Source organism: Psammomys obesus, unplaced genomic scaffold (genome assembly GCF_907164565.1).
Source record: "Psammomys obesus unplaced genomic scaffold, mPsaObe1.curated_primary_1811, whole genome shotgun sequence".
NCBI classification, from domain to species: Eukaryota; Metazoa; Chordata; class Mammalia; order Rodentia; family Muridae; genus Psammomys; species Psammomys obesus.
In genome coordinates, this window is record NW_026596039.1 from 17,351,670 (window position 1) to 17,372,861 (window position 21,192).

The window sequence follows — 21,192 nt, forward strand, 5'->3', positions numbered from 1 at the left end:
TAGACCCTAGAGCTAAAATCTCTTGTTGGAGTTTTACCTTAAAGAAAAACAAAAAAAGTAAGAAAGAAAAGCAGAATTTTTTTAAAGAAAGATAATATTTTTATACTTGTGTAAAGAATCTGGTACAGAGAAATGTTGTTGTCTAAGGGAAAGGTAAGCATCCCTGCTAAATCTATGAGTGACAAAAATAAAGTTCCAGTACATAAATGAATGAACTTACTACTAAAAATCATAAACTGCTAAAAAAAATACCACCTATTTGAATACTTTGATCAGAGACTAATTCCTTATCTTCTCTCCAGAACTCTTAACCTTCTACTTAATATCTATATTTATAGCCCTTCACTCTTCTAGCCTTACACTAAAAGTCCCAGAGGCAGCTACCTAACTAAAGCTTTCACAGGAATTTGTTATACTGTGCTTGCTAGATTTGCAAAATTCACAAATCTCTACTTAACTCTCATGCTTCTCAATGATGTAACACTGTAAAACTCCCTCTGTTTGACTGAACTTAATGCTATCATTTCAATTACCTAAACCATAGTTTTAAACAAAAGGATCACTATTGACTCTAGGCCAAATGAACAAGTTTAAATAGATGTCTTTCAGCTCTTTCAGATAATCCCCTTATTCCCCTGTAGGAAATCTTACAGGTATAGACACTAGGGCATAAAACTCACTATTACTACATCATATTCTGACTGAGTCTTCATACAGTAATAAGCTCCCAAGAACTAAAGCAGATGTCCTCGCAGTCCCAACACTGCAGTAACACTAACTTTGAAGGTTCTGACTGAATGTCCTTTCTCCTCCGAAGATCAGCATTATCAACTTAGTTCTTTTGTACTCAGGACAGACAGACATAGTCAGAGAAAAAGACAGCAGCTTGAGACTTTGTATTTATTCTTTATTCTAATATTCAACATGTAAAAATATTACTCTTCATCTTGTATGTGCTTGGAACACTTTTCTCTTTCTATTACAGATGCTTTCTGTAACATGCTGAATAGACTTCTTTCAGTAAAAACTCAAAATCTGATCATTTTTAACAATTCTTATAAACATGTCAATAACATACTGCTTTTAATCACTTTAGCATATGCACCAAGGTTTGAAATGCAATCAATGAGGCTCAGATATGTCATTACCTTGCAGATGTCTATTTCAGCTGCATGCTTACTCAGGTTCAGATCACAACAAAATTTTTACTCAAAGTTAAAGTGTGCCACCTAGTGTTACATGGAGATTTTACACAGGCTTGTTCAAATACTTAATGTTTCAAATAAAAGCAACAAACATCAGCTTTGAGTTATATTCAAATCTTGCCCAACACACTGTAAGAAATCAAATACTGAACTCATTCACCACAGCCTACACACTTCTGAGATTTGCTCCTATTTATAAAGTCCCAAAGAAAGGACTTAGGCAAGACTGCACTTCCTCTTCCTAAGCCTTTCATTTGAGTAGTTTCAGGGATATAGAAGTGACTGAAAATACTGAGTTGTAAAAGTGTGAGGGATGAGAACATGTTCCTTCTGTTTAGGTTCCCTACTCCCAGTGCCCATCCTGGATCAAGGCAGTCCAGGAAGTTAGCTCTCCTGTTTTCCTACCCACATCCCACAGGTGTCAGATCAAGGCAACAATAGTGCTTAACACAGCGACTAAGACTGCAGTTAAAATATGATAAATAGATGGCAGGAAATAGGAAATAAGACGCAAACAAGAATTATGTGAAAACCTAAACTTGGTTTTTAAAACAGCTCGATCATAATAGCTAGCAGGACAGCTCAGTGAGTAAAGGCCCTTGCTGCCAAGCCCAATGACCTGTTTGATCCCCAGCAGCCATGTTGTGAAAGGAGAGAGTCAACTCCTGTAACCTGTCCTCCGATCTTCTTACGCACACACTATGGCACATGTGGACACAGAGAAGCAAACAAACAAACAAATATAATAAAAATAGCTGTACTTACCATCATTCTTTAATTGTCTTCTATGGCAAGATCTTTTACCAAATAATCCCATGGGTTATAATTCCTGCAATTAAAATATATGTTATGTATATATGTATATATATATATATATATATATTCATACACATCCTTAGTTACAGCATTATCATAAAATTATATGTAATCATCAAAAGATAAAATCTCACCAAGTCCCTCATACATTAAATATTAAAGAATGAATAAAACTATATTTTATTGTCTGTTAGTATATATAGGATACAGTAAGCTTTAAATACTCCACACTGAATAGTGTCTTCAAAATATAAAAACAAGATGGAAAAAAAAAAAACAATGCTAATTACAGGACTATAATCCTAATCCAGATGCATCAAGCTTGTTTTTAGTATAACTCTTTAATAAAACACACATACATACATTTTATATGCTTGAAAAGTTTATTTTATTTAATGTGTGTAAGTGTTTGCCTGCATGTATGTAATACATACAGAGCATATGTGCCTGCAAAGGCCAGAAAAGGGCTTTTTCTACCAGTGGAACTGGAACCACAGGGGGCTACCCTCTGTAGGTAGTAGGAACCAAACCTGGTCCTGTGTAAGAGTAACAAGTGCTCTTAACTGCTGAGCCACTCTCTAGCCCCACATTTCATATCTTGACCCAATTTATAATGTTTAAAAGGAGAAGCTCATGAACATGTATCCCTATTGTGAGAAATCCACTCTTGCCTTCTCTATTCTATTTCATGTTCCCACTTATTTATTTAATCTCTTTATAGCCTGATCACAGCCCCCTTCCTCCTCTCCTCCCAGTCCCACTCTCACGATCCTCTCCCCTATTTCCCCTCTCCTCCTCCTCAGAGAAGGGGAGGCCCCCAAGGGGTACCAACCTACCCTGGCACCTCAAGTCACAGCAGGACTAAGTGCATCCTCTCCCTGGGGCCTGACAAGGCAGCTCAGCAAGGGGAAGGGATCCAAAGCAAGCAGCAGAGTTGGTGACAGCCCCTACTCCCATTTTTAGGGGACCCACATAATGTTCATTCACTTGACTCATTAATGAGAATCAACTTAATACAGAAAATAATGTGTAACCTCTCCTTAAGAATTTCAATAAAACAGAGGCTGGAGAGATGGTTCAATGTTTATGGGAACTTGTTGCTCTTACAGAAGACCCAGGTTCAGGTCCTAGCATTGTGGCTTACAACCATTCATAATTTCAGACCCAGGGACTCTTGACTCCATGGACACCAGGCACACATAGTACACACACATGCAGGCAAACTCATTAACATAAAATAAAAACAAAACAAACCTTTTAAAAAGAACTTCCATAAACTGAAATTTTATCAGAGTATTTTAATCACCTTTTATGTAAGTGTCCACACAAAGCAGCCCTTACCTTTCAGGAAATCTGTTTAATGTAGTCAAATTTTCACTCAAAAGAAACACAAAGCAAAGAAACTAGACAAAGTGTGTGTTAGTGTATGTGAGCACGCAAACACACAAGCATGGGTGTGTCTAACATTGTAGTAAGAACCACTGAACAAAAGAAAGTAGTAGATAAAACCAAACATTCTAAGAACCTAGGTCATTTGGTCTCAGTCGAGTGAATATGCTCCTTTAAAATACACTTCCAGGCTGGGGACATGGCCTGATGGGAGAGTACCTGCCTGCGATGCTTGACCCTAGACTCAGGTACCTGCACTATAAAAAGTACAGTTTGAAAGCAGCACCTCAAGTGCAAACATATGTTCACACACTCACACTCACTCACACACATCTTAAACACAAATCAGTTTATTAAACAATAATCAAAATGGCATATATACCTATCAGCTAAATATTAAGCGCAATGTGATATAACTAAATAAAACAATTTTTATTTGCTCATAAAGGGGAATTAAGTTCTCATGTCTCAACACAGAAGAGTTTTTTAAAGATTTGTTTGATTTTATGTTAATGAGTTTACAAATATTAAAAAGATCACATATTACATTTTTTCATTTGTATGAATTGTCCTGAATAATAAAATCCACAGAGTTAAAAGGCAGAGCAATGGAGAGAAAATGATAATTACCTCAAATGAAAACAGGTTATCTTACACGGTAGTCACAATGTCCCAAAATCCACCATGGTATAGCAACCCAGCTCTGTGAACACTTCACAGGTTGAGTTTAAGCGCGTGAAAACCTCGGCGCTAGTTTAGGAAAGTGACTGCTGTACTCTCTAAGCGCACTGCCCGTGCTCACAAACCTCCACCACCACTCCACCTCGCTCAGAGTCACCACCCCACCCCAGTGCTCTCCCGTTCTTCAATGCTCCTTCCCAGTATTCATTCCAGCCCAGCCCCACTGGCCTCTTCATGTTTCTCAGGACTTGAGCCTCAGAGGTTCACAACTGGGTCCCTCTCTGCCAAATGTGACTTTCTCAATGTGCCCTACCTAAAACTGCCATCCTCCCAAACAAGCAAGGGCTGTGGAAGTTCACTACCACATTAGCCTGTAAGAAACTTTGTCTCACAAAACTAAATTTAAAAAAGATATATATGAACTCCAACAATTTATTAAAGAGACACACAATATATGAAAAATGTAATCTGTGACATCATTAACATAAGTGTTAAAGCAATTTTGTTTTTGTGTTCAATGTTTTTGCCTGGTGGGGTTTTTTTTTTTTCTTTGTGTTGTTGTTGTTTGTTTTTCTTTTTGGGGGGTAGAAAGAGATTGAGATAGGATCTCTCTATGTAACTCTGGCTGTGTTGGAACTTGCTATAGGCCAAGCTGACCTAGAACTCACAGAGATTCAACTTCCTCTGCCTCCCAAATGCTGGGACTAAAGGCGTGCAACACCAAGCCTGGCAGTTTTTGCTTTCTTGAAAGGTCTTACTATTTTACCAAGGCTAGCCTCTAATACACAATCCTCTTGCTTCTGCTTAGTGAGTGCTGAGATTTCGGGCTTAAACCAGTTGAAGTTAAATTTTTAGCAACTCAGAACAACACACTATAACTATAGGATATTTCCTGTAAGCCTATGGTAACCACAAAGAAAAACCTATAGTAGATACACAATAAAAATCAAAACAAAAGCTTATCATTATTTAAAAAACATAAAATCATAAAGGAAAATATCAAGAAAGAAACTGAACGTGAAAGAACTATAAGTTAGAATGTAATTACAGTAGTAAGAGCTTTTCTACCATTAACTGTGAATGGATCACATTCGCCAAGCAAAACATAAGAGTGGCTAAGTCAACTTTCAGTCATGCTCAAACAGCACACTGCCTATAAGAAACTGTGGTTTTCAAGAAGAAAATAGGCTGAAAAAGGAAGGACTAAAAAAAATATTCCATGTAAATGCTATCCTAAAGAAAACAGAGTTATTTTACCAGTCAAAACAGATTTTTGCCACACAAAATTGCCACATACAAAAGACATAATATATAAATAAAAATCAATTCACCAAGAAAATGTAATAATTATAAAAATATCCCAAGCACTCAGGAGGCGAAGGCAGGAAGATCTCTGTGAGTTTGAGGCCAGCCTGGTCTACAGAGCGAGTCTCAGGACAGCCAAAGCTACAGAAAGAAACTCTGTCTTGAAAAAAAAAAAGGAAAAAAAATCATATATGTATATATAATATATATCACAAACTCAGGAGTAACATTTTAAAAAATTACATTTACTTATTTCTTGGGGACATACAACAATTCTCTCCTTCTACCATGTGGATCTTAGGGATCAGCATCTTACCTACCGAGCCCTCTCACCCACCCAGTACCCCACTTTAAAGGATAGATCATGAGGGCATACAGCCATTAAGGAAAAAGTAAACATGAACAATAGGACAGATAAAATGAACCTAAAAAACACATTTAGAATATTATACTCAACAACAGAGTACACACTATTTTTTTCTTTTTGAATACACGCTATTTTTAAACACAAATGGAACACTGTCTAGATTATATGCTAAGACACAAAACAAATGTTAATAAATTCAAGGTTTTAAGTGGTAATAATTTTTTGAATTTTTTTATTTTATTTTTCTTTATTAATTACCCTTTACTCACTTTGTATCCCCCCCCCAGTGGTTCCCTCCCTCCTCCCATCCCAATCCCTCCCTTCCTCCACCTTCTGCCTGCATGCCCCTGCCCAAGTCCACTGATAGGGGAGGACTTCTTTTCCTTCCTTCTGATCCTAGTCAATTAAGTCTCATCAGGAGTGGCTGCCTTGTCTTCTTCTGTGGCCTGGTAAGGCTGCTTCCCCCTCAGGGGGAGGTAATTAAAGAGCAAGCCAATCAGTTCATGTCAAAGACAATCCCTGTTCCTATTACAATGGAACCCACTTGGATACTGAACTGCCATGGGCTACATCTGTGCAGGGGTCTTAGGTTATCTCCATGCATAGTCCTTGGTTGGAATATCAGTCTCAGGAAAGACCCCTGTGCTCAGATTTTTTGGTTCTGTTGCTCTCCTTGTGGAGTTCCTGTCCTCTCCAGATCTTACTGTCTCCCACTTCTTTCCTAAGATTCCCTGCACTCTGCACAAAGGCTGCCCATAAGTCTCAGTATCTACATTGATAGTCTGCAGGGCAGAGCTTTTCAGAGGTTCTCTGTGTAAGGCTCCTGACTTGTTCCCTCTTTTCTCCTTCTTCTGATGTCCAGCCTCTTTGCCTTTCTGGATAGGAATTGAGCATTTTAGCAAGAGTCCTCCCTCTTGATTAGTTTCTTTAGGTGTACAGATTTTAGTAGGTTTATCCTATATTATATGTCTATATGCGTGAGTATATACCGTGTGCATCTTTCTGCTTCTGGGATAGCTCACTCAGGATGATCTTTTCCAGATCCCACCATTTACCTGCAAATTTCATGATTTTCTTGTTTTTTATTGCTAAGTAATATTCCATTGTGTAGATATACCATAATTTGTGCATCCATTTCTCCACTGAGGGCCATCTGGGCTGTTTCCAGCTTCTGGCTATTACAAATAAGGCTGCTACAAACATGGTTGAGCAAATGTCCTTATTGTGTACTTGAGACCCTTTTTGGTATATGCCTAGGAGTGGTATAGCTGGATCTTGAGGAAGCGCTATTCCTAGTTGTCTGAGAAAGCGCCAGATTGCTTTCCAGAGTGGTTGTACAAGTTTACATTCCCACCAGCAGTGGAGGAGGGTTCCCCTTTCTCCACAACCTCTCCAGCATGTGTTGTCTCTTGAGTTTTTGATCTTAGCCATTCTGATGGGTATAAGGTGAAATCTTAGGGTCATTTTGATTTGCATTTCCCTGATGGCTAATGAGGTTGAGCATTTCTTTAAGTGTTTCTCTGCCATTTGATATTCCTCTGCAGAGAATTCTTTGTTTAGCTCTGTACCCCATTTTTTAATTGGATTACTTTATTTTTTGCTGTTTAACTTCTTTAGTTCTTTATACATACTGGATATTAGCCCTCTGTCAGATATAGGGTTGGTGAAGATCTTTTCCCAATCTGTAGGCTGTCGTTTTGTTCTGAGGACAGTATCCTTTGCTTTACAGAAGCTTTTCAGTTTCATGAGGTCCCATTTATTGATTGTTGCTCTTAGAGCCTGTGTTGTTGGTGTTCTGTTCAGGAAGTTGTCTCCTGTGCAAAATGAGTTCAAAAGTATTCCCCACTTTTTCTTCTAAGCGGTTTAGTGTGTCTAGTTTTATGTTGAGGTCTTCGATCCACTTGGACTTTAGTTTTGTGCAGGGTGATAAGTATGGATCTATTTGCATTTTTCTACATGTAGACTTCCAGTTAGACCAGCACCATTTGTTGAAGATGCTGTCTTTTTTCCATTGAATGGATTTGGCATCTTTGTCAAAAATCAGGTGTCCATAGTGTGTGGATTTATGTCAGGGTCTTCTGTTCGATTCCACTGATCCACCAGTCTGTTTCTATGCCAGTACCATGCAGTTTTTAGTATTGTTGCCCTATAGTACAGCTTGAGATCAGGGATGGAGATACCTCCTAAAGATCTTTTACTGTAGAGAATTGTTTTAGCAATTCTGGGTTTCTTGTTGTTCCATATGAAGGTGAGAATTTTTCTTTCAAGGTCTGTAAAGAATTGTGTTGGTAATTTGATGGGAATTGCACCTAATCTGTAGATTACTTTTGGTAAAATGGCCATTTTTACTATGTTAATCCTGCCAAGCCATGAGCATGGGAGATCTTTCCATCATCTGATATCTTCTTCTAATTCTTTCTTCAGAGACTGGAAATTTTTTTCATACAAGTCTTTGACTTGCTTGGTTAGGTTCACACCAAGGTACTTTATGTCCTTTGTGGCTATTGTGAAGGGTGTTGTTTCCCTAATTTCTTTCCTTTGTTTCCCTAATTCCTTTTGTCCTTTGTATACAGAAAGGCTACTGATTTTTTTTTTTGAGTTAATTTTGTATCCAGCCACTTTGCTGAAGGTGTTAATCAGCTGTAGGAGTTCCTGGTAGAGTTCTTGGGGTCACACAGGTATACTATCATATCATCTGCAAATAGTGATACTTTGACTTCTTCCTTTCCAATTTGTATCCCCTTGATCTCCTTCAATTGTCTTATTGCTCTAGCTAGGACTTCAAGAACAATGTTGAAAAGATATGGAGAGAGTAGACAGCCTTGCCTTGTCCCTGATTTCAGTGGGAATAATTTAAGTTTCTCTCCATTGAGTTTGATGTTGGCTATAGGCTTGCTGTATATCGCCTTTACTATGTTCAGGTATGTGCCTTGTATCCCTGATCTCTCCAATACTTTAAACATGAATGGATGTTGGATTTTGTCAAATGCCTTTTCAGCATCTAAGGAGATGATCACGTGGTTTTTCTCCTTCAGTTTGTTTATGTGGTGGATCACATTGATGGATTTCCGTATACTGAACCACCCCTGCATGCCTGAGATGAAGCCTACTTGGTCGTAGTGGATGATGTCTTTGATGTGTTCTTGGATTCAGTATGCAAGTATTTTGTTGAGTATTTTTGCATCAATGTTCATGAGGGAGATTGGCCTAAAATTCTCTTTCATTGTTGGGTCTTTGTGAGGTTTAGGTACCAAGGTGACTGTGGCTTCATAGTTTGAGTTTGGTAGTGTTCCTTCTATTTCTATCTTGTGGAATAGTTTGAAGAGTATTGGTGTTACCTCTTCTTTGAAAGTCTGGTAGAACTCGGCGCTGAAATCATCTGGCCCTGAACATCTATGCCCCAAATGCAAGGGCACCCACATTTGTAAAAGAAACTTTTAATAAAACTTAAACCACACATAGACCCCCACACATTAATAGTGGGAGACTTCAACACCCCACTCTCAACAAAGGACAGGTCAACAAAACAGAAATTAAACAAATAAACAATAACTCTGACAGAGGTCATGAATCAAATGGACCTCACAGACATCTACAGAACCTTTCACCCAAACTCAAAAGAATTTACCTTCTTCTCAGCACCTCATGGAACCTTCTCCAAAATAGACCATATAGTTGGTCACAAAGCAAGCCTAAACAGATACAAGAAGATTGAAATAATCCCTTGTATCCTATCTGATCACCATGGACTAAAACTGGACCTCAATGACAAAAATAGCAAAAGGCCTATACACACATGGAAACTGAACAACTTGCTTCTAAATGACAGCTGGGTCAGAGAAGAAATAAAGAAAGAAATTAAAGACTTCTTAGAATTCAATGAAAATGAAGGCACAACATACCCAAACTTATGGGACACGATGAAAGCAGTGCTAAGAGGAAAGTTCATAGCACTAAGTGCCTTCAAAAAGAAATTCAAAACATCTCATGCAAGCAACTTAATGGCTCACTTAAAAGCTCTAGAAAAAAAAGAAGCAGATACACCAAGGAGGAATAGACGGCTGGAAATAATCAAACTCAGGGCTGAAATCAATAAATTAGAAACAAGTAAAACAATTCAAAGAATCAATGAAACCAAGAGCTGGTTCTTTGAGAAAATCAACAAGATAGACAAACCCTTAGCCAAACTAACTAAAAGGCAGAGAGAAACTATCCAAATCGACAAAATCAGAAATGAAAAGGGGGACATAACCACAGACACTGAAGAAATCCAAGCAATAATTAGGTCTTACTTCCAAAGTCTATATGCCACAAAATTTGAAAATCTAAATGAAATGGACAATTTTCTTGACCGATTCTACATGCCAAAGCTGAATCAAGACCAGGTAAACCAATTAAATAGTCCTATATCCCCTAAGGAAATACAAGCTGTCATCAAAAGTCTACCATGCAAGTGGTAATAATTTTTTCTGACACAGATGGTTTGAAACTATTATAGGAATCAATGAGGAGAAGAAAATTTTAAAATTCATAAATATGTGGAAACTGAGCAACGTATTTCCCAACAACATATTCCCCAATAACCTACAGGTTAAAGAAATCAAAGCAGAATAAAATCCCAAGGGATAAACTAAAATGGAATACAAACAGCAAGGCACAGATGTTGGAACAGTCCAAGAATGGAGCCATGTGAGAATTTCTGAGAGCTTGTGAGAAAACTCTAGAAAGACAAGAGTCTTGTGACCACGGTTTCTTCAAAAGCAAATTATTCTTCGGTTGTGCTTTCGTGCCTCTCTAAGTATAGCACATAGGAGTGAGTTTACTTCAGATTATTCATTACCCTGGCTATTATTTCTTTATATGCCTCTACAGAAAAACATGTTTTTGCCTTGTGCAACTTTCCCTCCACGCTCGGCTTGCTCACGCTTTACTCATGTGACTCTTCTTAACCCTCAGAATATAAACTGTCTGATGCTCTGAATGAAGTCGGCTATTACAGGAGGCTTTAAACCCTCTCACTTTTCAGCTCCATTCTCCTAGGTTCTACCGCCTCTAGAGTAGTAAACACATATGAACATGTCAAAAGCATTTCTAAAAGGAGATTTTAAAACAATGAATGCCTAATTAAGAAAAAGAAATAACAAATTAACTATACAACCTAAAGGTTTAGTAAAAGATCAAAACTCAAAGACAGGAAACTAAAAATCAAAATAGAACTTAGTGAAAAAATAAAAAGTCCAGAAAACAGGTAAGATCAATGACTCTAAAAGCTAGTGTTTCAAAAGAAAGAGGAAAAATGTCTGATTAGACTAAGAAACCTGGCAAAAAGCTAGAAACAAGAACTGAAGCAGGAGTAACGGAGGAAAGTTGCTTACTAACTTCCCTGGTTGCTTTCCTTTTTTTTCCCCAGGGTTTCTCTGTGTAGCCTTGCCTGTCCTGGACTCACTCTGTAGACCTGCCTCTGCCTGCTGAAGCGCCATCAAGCCAACTTCAGCCTGCTTTCTTATGCTACCTAGGACTACCTGCTGGGGGTGGCACCACCTTCCGGTGGGCTGGGAGCTCTCTCATCAACCATTAATTAATCAAGAAAATCGCCCACAGGCAACCTGCCGCAGGGATTTTCTCATTTCAGTTGCCTCTAACCCAGTGGTTCAGCCATCCTAATGTTGACCCTTTAATATAGTTTGTCATGTTGTGATGATTCCCAACCATAAAATCATCTTCACTGCTACTTCATAACTGTAATTTTGCTACTGTTATGAATCATAATGCAAACATTTTTGGAAATAGTTTGCCAAAGGAGCCTGACCCACAACTTGAGAACCACTGTTGTTGCCGGATATGTCTAGGTTTGTATCAAGCTGAGAAAAAAATACAACCAGGACAGATTCTATATATAAATTCTCAAGATTCTGCCAAAACCCAGCTAGATATAATTAAATTAATTGGAAAAGCTTCCGGGGTCTGGAGCAGCGACTCCCCATGTAGGAGCAATGTACTGCTCTTATAGAGGGCCCAGTTTTCAGTGCCAGAATGCTCCCACAGGATGCTCACAAATTCTCGTTCACTCCAGTTCTAGTGGATCTAACACTCTCTTCTGGCCTCTGCAGGCACACACACGGTGCACATACATCCAAGCAGGCAAACACTTTTATACATGAAACAAAAATAAATATTGTTTATAGTTTCAGGATACAAAATGTATATAGCCACAGATGACCTTGAGCTTTTGGACCTACCACCACTACCCAACGGCTAGGATACAGGCGTGTACCAGCAAGACTTGGGGTTTCATAAGTAAAACTGACAAATATTTTAGATCCAGACTAATGAAGAAAAAGAGAGAGAGAACAAAAAAACAAAAGTGACATTACAACAGATTCCACAGTAAATATAAAAGATCTGCTACTTCATAACTGTAATTTTACTATAAACAGCCTAGAAAGCCTAGAAGGGTGAATACATTAATCATAAGAACACATAAGAATCATAAAACATTAATAGTAAGAAAACCTGAACAGATCAATAATGAGTGAAAAAGCCCAGGACCTGGTGGTTTTACTGCTGAATTTTATCCAGCTTTAAAGATACTGGAAGAGAACGTTTTCAACCTCAGTCTATGCCAAAACTAAACATACAGGGAGGAAGGGAAAGATGAAGGAAGGAGATTATAAGCCAATAAAGCTGATGAATGTAGATGCAAGACTTCTTAGGACTACTGAACCCAAGCACCACATCCTGAAAATTATACAGGATCAAATGGTATTTATCCCAAAGATGTCACAAGAAAAAGAAGCCATTTCCATCATTATTTGGAACATAAATGTGTGCAGCCTTTATGGAAAACAGTACAGAGATTCCTTAAAGTTTTTAATACTATATGACTCAATAATCATCACTTCTGGTAAATATCCAAATGAAATGAAATAATAATATCAAAGATACATCTGCATTAAATGTTCTTTTCAGCATTAGTCACAAACTCCAAGATAATCAAACTAAGTGACCGCCAATAAATGATTACATAAAGAAAATGTGCTGTTTGTGTGAGGGTATGGAATAGTACTCAACCTTAAAACTTTTTCATTTTCATTTTCAACAACAGATAAATCTGGAAGACATTATAATAAGGAAGAAGGGCAAGCATGTAAATGTAATGCTGTGTTGTTGGAACTGTTCTTTTAGAGTGGGTACATTTTTAAATGAATGACACCTCAGCATGTATATATGTATGTAGGTATTTGGTTTTTCGAGACAGGGTTTCTCTGTGTAGTCTTGGCTGTCCTGGACTAGCTTTGTAGACAAGACTGGCCTTGAACTCACAGAGATCCACCTGCCTCTTCCTCCCCAAGTGCTGGAATTATAGGCATGTGCCACTATGCCAGGCTATACCTCAATATTTTTAAAGGGCACAATACTTAGAAAAAGTAATGGCTAACTATTACAATTTTATCAGGAGAAATAGAGGAGATAAACATATCCTGAAATAAACTCATACAGCAGAGAAGAGTATATACTGTGGGACCGACCTCCAATTTATCTATTAACTAGAATCATAATTATGTAATTTCAGATATGTTACTGTTCCCTTGGGACGTATTTCTTTTCCCTAATATAAAATAACATCTATTTTACAAAGTTAAATGGAAGTGTGCTAGAGTGAAAATTCACACCAGATGATATAAAGATGCCCAAATAGTTTCTGAAATATTACAGAAAACCAGACATATGATAAATGTTGCCCTCTTTCTCCCAAATCTCTCACATTTCAAGGCCCTGAGCGTCAGTATCACTATCTGAAAGACCTCTCCCCAACTGGAGTCACTTAGAGTGAAAAGACTCTGCCAGAAAGAAAGAATGCAGCACTGAAAAGCACACTGGTTAAGCAGAAATACCTTTCAGTCACTGCAGAACCAGTCTATGAAGCTGTGAACTCTACAAGCCTTCCCAATAAAGAGTTTTAGAGTACACACACTTTGCAAGCAGATACAAAATCATATGGCCTTATAAACTAAACTGTAAGGAAAGAGAGAAGAATGTGGTACCTACTGGAAGACAGAGCTGATGTCCACAGGAAACAGTGAGAAGAATGTGATCTCTAAAGTCTGACTCACATATACCCCAAGACTACCATGTACAAATTATACAATATTTAGGAAAGTGATCTAATTGCTTTTAACACAGTTCATAGTTCACAGTTAGACAATGAGAGTAAAAACATCTACCTTATAGAGTTATTTTCAAAGCAAAAAAAAAAAAAAAAATTTGTGTGAAGAACCTGACAGCACAGAACCACCCACTCATTGTACCTGGTAATGGTACAATACAGAGATTATGAGTGACTGTTCAGCACTAGTTTCCTGATATTCTGAACTATAGCTACACTACAATTACAAAGACTATAATTATTAAATTTAAAAATACTTTCAAATTACAGAAAAAGAATAATGGCTCAAAACAGAATCATAATCTCTTTAGTCCTACCTGATCCTGATTTATTCCAAATCTTATCACCGTGCCTTGGACACTATTGTTCAATTTTGGTACTTCATAGATTATTACCTCTATCTCCAAACTTGTCTCAGAATAAAAATTTATGATTTTCTTTCTTCTAGTAAAATTCAAGATAGTTTTTTCTGCGCAAGAAGAAAACGACTGCAGTGTGTACACTAACGAACATGAGTAGGTGATGTGTGCTATAAGAGAGCATCTCAAGATTGCAAAGGGTTTCTGGGAAGCAAGCCCTTTAATGACATGAGTTTTTAAAAAGAATCCAAAGAAAGCAAGAGTGAAACACATTTCAAATTAAAATAGAAGCACTATGTAGGTTAAAGGGCCATGTCCTCATTTCTGCAAAAGAGATGTTCAAATTACTAACAAGTACAAGAAAATATTTTCAAATCACTAGAAACACAAAATCAAAAAACACATATCACCCAGATATCAACAATCAAAAACACAGGACTAGCATGTCAAAGGAAACCAAGACACTGGAACCTCCCTCACCCACTAAGGTGGGATGTAAGCTGGTACAGCTGACCTAGCACGGTGAGTTGGGCATAAAGTCATCATACAGCCCAACAATTCCACTCACAAGAAATGAACACACAAGACCACACAAAACTTTTACAAGAATGTCCACAGCAACACTGTCCTAACAACCAAAAATATAAACATGCAGATGATCAAGAATCGTTCAATGGGTAAATAAAATGTGGTATACCTATACAATAGAATGCTAGTTACTCATAAAAAGGAGTAAAGTGCTGTATTTTTTCTGAATCTGGTACTTGATGTTGTTATAGATATATTCAAAAGCTATCAATAACTGTCCACATTTTTGATGAATACAAACTAAGTGTATAGGAGAAAAAATGAGTATCTTTAAGGGTAATACAGAAACTTTGTAATTCCTTATCGTTTAAAGAGTTTTTCAATTGCTTCAGTACATCCTGCCATGAATACATCAACCAAGAAGTATTTTTCCTGTCAATATGGCATGACCCAGTGCAAATGACAACACTACCTCATTCTTGCTATACTGTGTTTAAAAGCAAGCCAATATACCAAAATTTTCAAAATTAAATGCGGAGGTGGGTAGCATTTATGGAAAAACATACATCATGTGTAGATTGCTTAAACAGCCTAATACACAACAGCTCAATTTTCCATTTCTACAATCCTTCAAAATACATAATAAACTTACTATTAAATTAAGGTCAGCCTGAGCTACAAAGACCTGTCTCAGAAAAACAGAACCAGGAACCGGGAAGAGATCTCAGCCAGTGAAGTGCTTATCACACAGCATGAATATGTGACTCCAACTCTCAGTGCCCATGAAAAACCAAGTGTGGTTACCTACAACTGTAATCCCAGGACCAGCGAGCAGAAACAGGAGGACTGCTGAGTCTTGCTGACCAGCCAGCCTGTCTAACCAGATAAGCAAGGCCCAGGTCCCAGCAAAAGCCCTGTCTCAGAAAAACAAAGTGGCCAGCTCCTGAGGACTGGCAGCCAAGGTGGGCTCTGGCTCCTCCTACACCACTACATACAAACAAAAAGGAACCACTTCACAACATTCATGAAACCCTTAGTATGTAAGACACAAATGTTTTAAGGACAGCACGAGCACTGAGCTGCAGATCTGTTCTCACTGTTCTCTTTCCATTGCAGTAATAAGAGAGCATGACCAAAAGCATCAGGATGGGAAGGGGACTGGAGGGTGGTTTTCACCTCAACGATTACAGTCGGTCATGAAGGAGAGTAGGGACAGGAACTGACTGTTGGGTGCAGGAACTGAAGCAGAGGTCACAAAAAATGATGCCTACTGGCTTGCTCTTGGCTAGCTCAGCTTGCTTTTTAGTACTACCCAGGACCACTTGACCAAGGGTGATACCACCCACAGTGGACTGGGCCTTCTCACATTAATCATCAATTAAGAAAATGCCCCATAGACTTGCCTAGAGGCCAATCTGATTGAGGAATTCTTCAATTTAAATTCCATTTTCCCAAATGATTAGTCAAGCTTGGGGGGGGGGGGAAGCTGGGCAATGTTGGCAACACCCACCTTTACTCCCAGCACTTGGGAGACAGAGGCAGGGAGATCTCTGAGTTCATGACCAGTCTGGTCTACCTAGTAAGTTCTAGGTAGACCAAGGCTATACCAAGATACTGTCTCAAAAAAAAAAAAAAAAAAAACCAGCAAAAATTTAAAATGCAAAAAAGAATTATATTGGCTTAATTTTTATTAAATAAACCATTTCCAATATTTTTATTTTGGTTATGTGTATGTCTTTGCACAACCTGCACATTTAGTATTTGAGGAGACCAGCAGAGGGCATTGGATCCTCCAGAACTGGTAATGAGCCATCATATGGTTGCTGGGAATTGAACCTGGGTCCTCTAGAAGAGCAACTGGTGCTCTTGAACCTCTGAGCCATTTCTCCAGCCTCAGACATTTGTAATTTTTATGTCTACAGTTTCAACAATGACAATTCCACTGTATTTATATTGTACCACTAGAGAAGACTGTTATATTACCTAGAATATGACAGTACATACTGTGTACAAGTATGCAAACGTGTGGGGTAGGTATAAATGTGTGTGGACGCCAGAGGTTAATGTTAGATGTTTATTCAATCACTTTTTATTTGGTGACTGAAGGAATAATGCATGTGTGTGCACACATGTGCAAATGTGAAGGCCAGAGTTGGACACTGGGTATCTTCCTCAATCACTGTCAACTCTTTTTAAGACCAGGTCTCTCACTGAATATGGAGCTCTGTCTCAGCTGGTCAAGGCCCTGGGATCTACCTCTCTCTGCCACAACCACCATCACCCCAGTAATGGGGCTACAGATGTCACATCTGGCTTTTATGTGGATTGTGGGATCCAAACCTGGTCAAAAACTTTACCCACTGAGACATCTGTCCAGCTCCTCTACCTTCTGAGAGGGGAATGGCGGGACAGGGTCTCTCACTGAATTAGGCTGGCTGGCTGGCCAGGGATCCTTCTGTCCCTGCTTCCCAATTTCTAGTGATTCAAGAATATTCCTGCATAATTCACAAAGGATTTCTGCTCTAAAAGTGGTTTGGATTGTGGGGGTTGGGGAAGCACAAGGATGAAACTAAGGTATTCCTATAAAGCACTCAAGAAGGCATTAATAGTCTTACTATCGGTCAATTTTCGGTGATCTCTGGAGCACAGAGGAAAAACATTTTTAAAATCTGTATAAAACAACCAAGCCTTGGGACCCCAGCAACCCTGGTTTTGACATAAACACATCAGGTATTTAATCACAGTGCTATGTGCTCAATGTTTGCGTCCCCTCAAAATTCATGTTGAAATCCTAGCTTTCCAAAGTGAAAGTATCAGATGAATGCTTCGGGAGGTAACTAAGAGCAACAGTCTTCATAAATGAGACTGATGCCCTTATAAAATGGGTTAAAGAAAGAGCCCCATCCCTCCTCAGTGAGGATATATGTGTCACCTACAATCAGAAAGCAGGCTGTCACCAAACACAGAATCAGTTACCACCTTCATCTTGGACTTCCCCAAGCAGAACTGCGAGAAATCTCACTGTTCTTTATACACTTCCCAATCTAGGGTATTTTGTTATAGCAGCCCAAACAGACTAACATGGGGAATTTTACAAATACTGCTCAAGGGAATGGAGAAAGAAAAGGAACAGGGCATTTGCTGAAGGCTTACTATGGACTAGAAGCCATTCTTTATAGAAACAATATTTTCTGCTAGTAACAATTTTATAAGTTGGGTGGTATCCAAAGGAGGGGCACCAAAAGACAAAAGCCACCATATCACACTTTCTCCCCACAACAAAATACCCCACATGACATTTTTAAAAGGCTCTTGTACTAAAGATATTTAGATGTCAGAGGACATTCTCAAGTCAATTGTGTGTTTGCTGTAAGCATTTTACAGAAAGTCATGGTTAACAGAAAAAATACCAATGCAAAGCACCAACACATGCCATGGTGGGATAACGCTATTAACCTTAACTCAGAAATCTCCCACATCACCTCCAAGTGACCTGGGTAAGAATCTCTGAGCCCCAGGTTCCCTATTCATAAATGTCCACAGCACCTATCTCTTCTTCAATACAATGTTGATAAAATATGTAAGGAATTATCTGTTCGGAAAGATGACTGTAGTGAATTGCTATTTCTTGGACAATAACTTGGCGCACCTGAGTGACTTGGCACACATAAGAAATACTGTCGCGACCATCAGACTAGCTGGGCCTCCTCAGAGGAAGCCTCTGGGACAGCAGCAGGTGCTGCCTGGGGAGCAATTTTTCTGGCTGCTTTCTAACCAAACCAAAACTCATCGGAGTCACCTACTGACGCCAACCCGCTTCCGTGACTAGGACTGCAAACCTGAGCAGAAGAGAGACGCTAGTAAAGCACTAGGGCAAGCACTGAGGCAGGAAGCTGGCAGGTGAGAGAAGCCTTCGCTTTGCACCTGAGGCTCCAGCGTTAAGCATTTGTAAAATGAAAATTTAAAAAAAAAAAAAAAAAATCCCCTCTCTCCTTCCCTGAGAAAGCTAGAGCCTAAATCAATGGAAACTGTGGTAAACCCCTGGAGGAAAGATGCTGAAGGCGATTAACTGCCAAACGCAGGCAAGCAGCAGCTGCGGAGGACCCCGCACCCCGCAGTACGGACATTCCAGAAGCATCGACTACCCTCTAGAGACAGCCTCCTGCTCCGGCCCGACCCCGACCCCGGCCCCGACGGTCACAGCCACGACCCTCACAGCCACGGGGGCTGCGGGGCCAGCTCGACCCTCCCGTCCCCATCCCGGCCCGGCCTCCTCGGTGAACCTCGCGGCTCCCCTCCCCCGGCCACACGCCCAGGTGAGGGCGGAGGTGGAAGGGTGTTCCGCCGCCATCTTGTCCCCTCAGCCCCGCAACCTGGGTTGCCCGCGCCCCTCCTGGGCCCGTCCGGGTCGAGGCGACGCGCGCCCCTCGCGGACACTTACCCGGACCGCCCTGCGCACTTCGGGGCGGCTCCCGGCGTCCCGGCGGGAAAGGGGCGGGGTGGGGCGGGGCGGCCGCGGAGGGCCGGGCGGGGCGGACTGCCGGCGCACCACGTGACGGCAGCCGGAGCCTCGCCACGCCCCCTAGGCTGGCCTGGGACATTCGCGCAGGCGCAGCCGGGCTCATTCCTTGCACTCAAGTAGAAGGAAAGGTAGAGAGTTTGATCCCGGGCTAGGAGCGCCTAATTCTGCGGAGCTGTTCTCTTCCTTGGACTGACGGTCCAGCTCGGCTTCGGCCACACAGGCCCCTTTCTCGGACTCAGCCTTCCCCCCGGCCTGTCTTATCACCACAGTCTACAGACTAACGAGCACCTGGGGCTTAACCTAGCAGAGCATAGCCTCCACCTAAAGGCTTGTGCTAGCTAGGCTTGGAAGGATCCAAAGATCTAACGTAATGTTTAAGCCACTTCAAAGACAGCAAGATGATTATGTGTCGGTATTTAAACCACAGTTCTGAACTAAAGAGACTATGCACATCATCTCTCTTCCTGGTTTCTAAAGAAAACCCATTCGTTCAGTTTGACACATAGTTATGACGTACCTGCCACATTAGAGATAGTAGCTGCTTAGGGTCAATAAATAAACAAAATAGATCCTCCCCCGAAAAATAAAAAAACCTGGGGCCGGGGTGGGGAAATGTTTGTTCTTGAGCTGGAAGGAGACACAAATAATAAACATCATAAGTAAATTATATGATAAGCACTATTGGTAACAAGGTAAGCGGGGACAGGAGGAAGGCAGGACAACATAAATGATGGCCAGAGTCTTGTTTCTCTGGTTAATCATCTTCTCTTATTCCCATTAGTAAATAACTTCCATCTCTTTCAATCTCGAATCTCCCAAACTGCTGCCCTCACTTTAACATGTTTTCATTCCCTTTGTGTCCTGCCCTTTGCACTTTGCAATTTATAAGATGACTCCACCACTGCAGTTATTATTCAGATCTAGACTTACAGCACTTAAGTTTCTGCTCATTCTTTCCAAAGTCACTAAGAATTTCTCTACTGCAGATCCCCACAACCTGCAGTAGCTTGAATTTTTAATGTTCCCCAGAGACCCCAGACATTGAAGGCTTTGTTGCTCTGGCAGTGTTTCCTGGGATCAAAGCCACAGAAAACAGTGTGGTGATCAAGAAACCACCCCAACAACTCTCCCCAGAACAAAATAGAAAATATGATTAGATCAATGCCTTATTCAGCCACCATCGGAGAGGCTTCCTCCTGCCGCAGACCAAATACACATACCCACAGCCAAACATTACACAGACACACAGACCTTAGAACACACAGCTCTAAGCGACACGCCTCCATCAAATCATTGCCCTCAGAGCTGAGAAAAAGGAGGCGGGAGTTGGAGAGACAGGGGATAGAGGACACCAATAGAAGGAGGCCCTCTAAAACAACTGAGGAAAGCTCATAAGACTTCAGAGGCTGAAGCAGCGAGCACAGTGGCCACGCAGGTCTATACTGGGCCCTCTGCACACACAGCTTTCAGTTCAGTTCTTTGTATGGGACTCCTGAAAGTGTGAACAGTGGGTCTCAATTCTTGTGCCTTCTCTTGGGTTGGTTTTGTTTTGTTTTGTTTTGTTTTTTCTGGTCCCCTGCCTGGGTTGTCTGTTGTTGGTTATTCATATTTATTCTTGATTTATCCTTTAGTTAAACAGTGGTTATTCCTAAACCAGCTGTATACCTAATTCACCACACAGAGACAGGGATTTATTTAATTAACCTAGAGCACAATGCTGGGTAATAATTACGCCATCCTAAACCCTCAAGCCCATTAGTTTCCTCCCATTCAGATTCCACCCATTATACTTGCTTTTAGTGATATCTTAGGTCTGGTTCATCTCTCCTTGTCCTTCCAAGTCCTGTCCTGCC

General features: G+C 40.1%; 1 protein-coding gene across 2 annotated transcripts in view; it reads right to left on the reverse strand.

The window, feature by feature from the left end:
- The window catches only part of Scaper (S-phase cyclin A associated protein in the ER), a 351,295-nt gene extending 331,993 nt beyond the window's left edge, over positions 1-19,302 (reverse strand). For both annotated transcript variants that reach the window (XM_055621927.1, XM_055621926.1), the window contains exons 1-2: positions 19,259-19,302; positions 1,971-2,034 (exon numbers count right to left, since the gene is read on the reverse strand). In XM_055621927.1, the coding sequence (XP_055477902.1) occupies positions 1,971-1,976 (6 nt within the window). In that variant the 5' untranslated portion in view covers positions 1,977-2,034; positions 19,259-19,302. The remainder of the gene's footprint in view (positions 1-1,970; positions 2,035-19,258) is intronic.
- Positions 19,303-21,192: the final 1,890 nt, after the last annotated feature.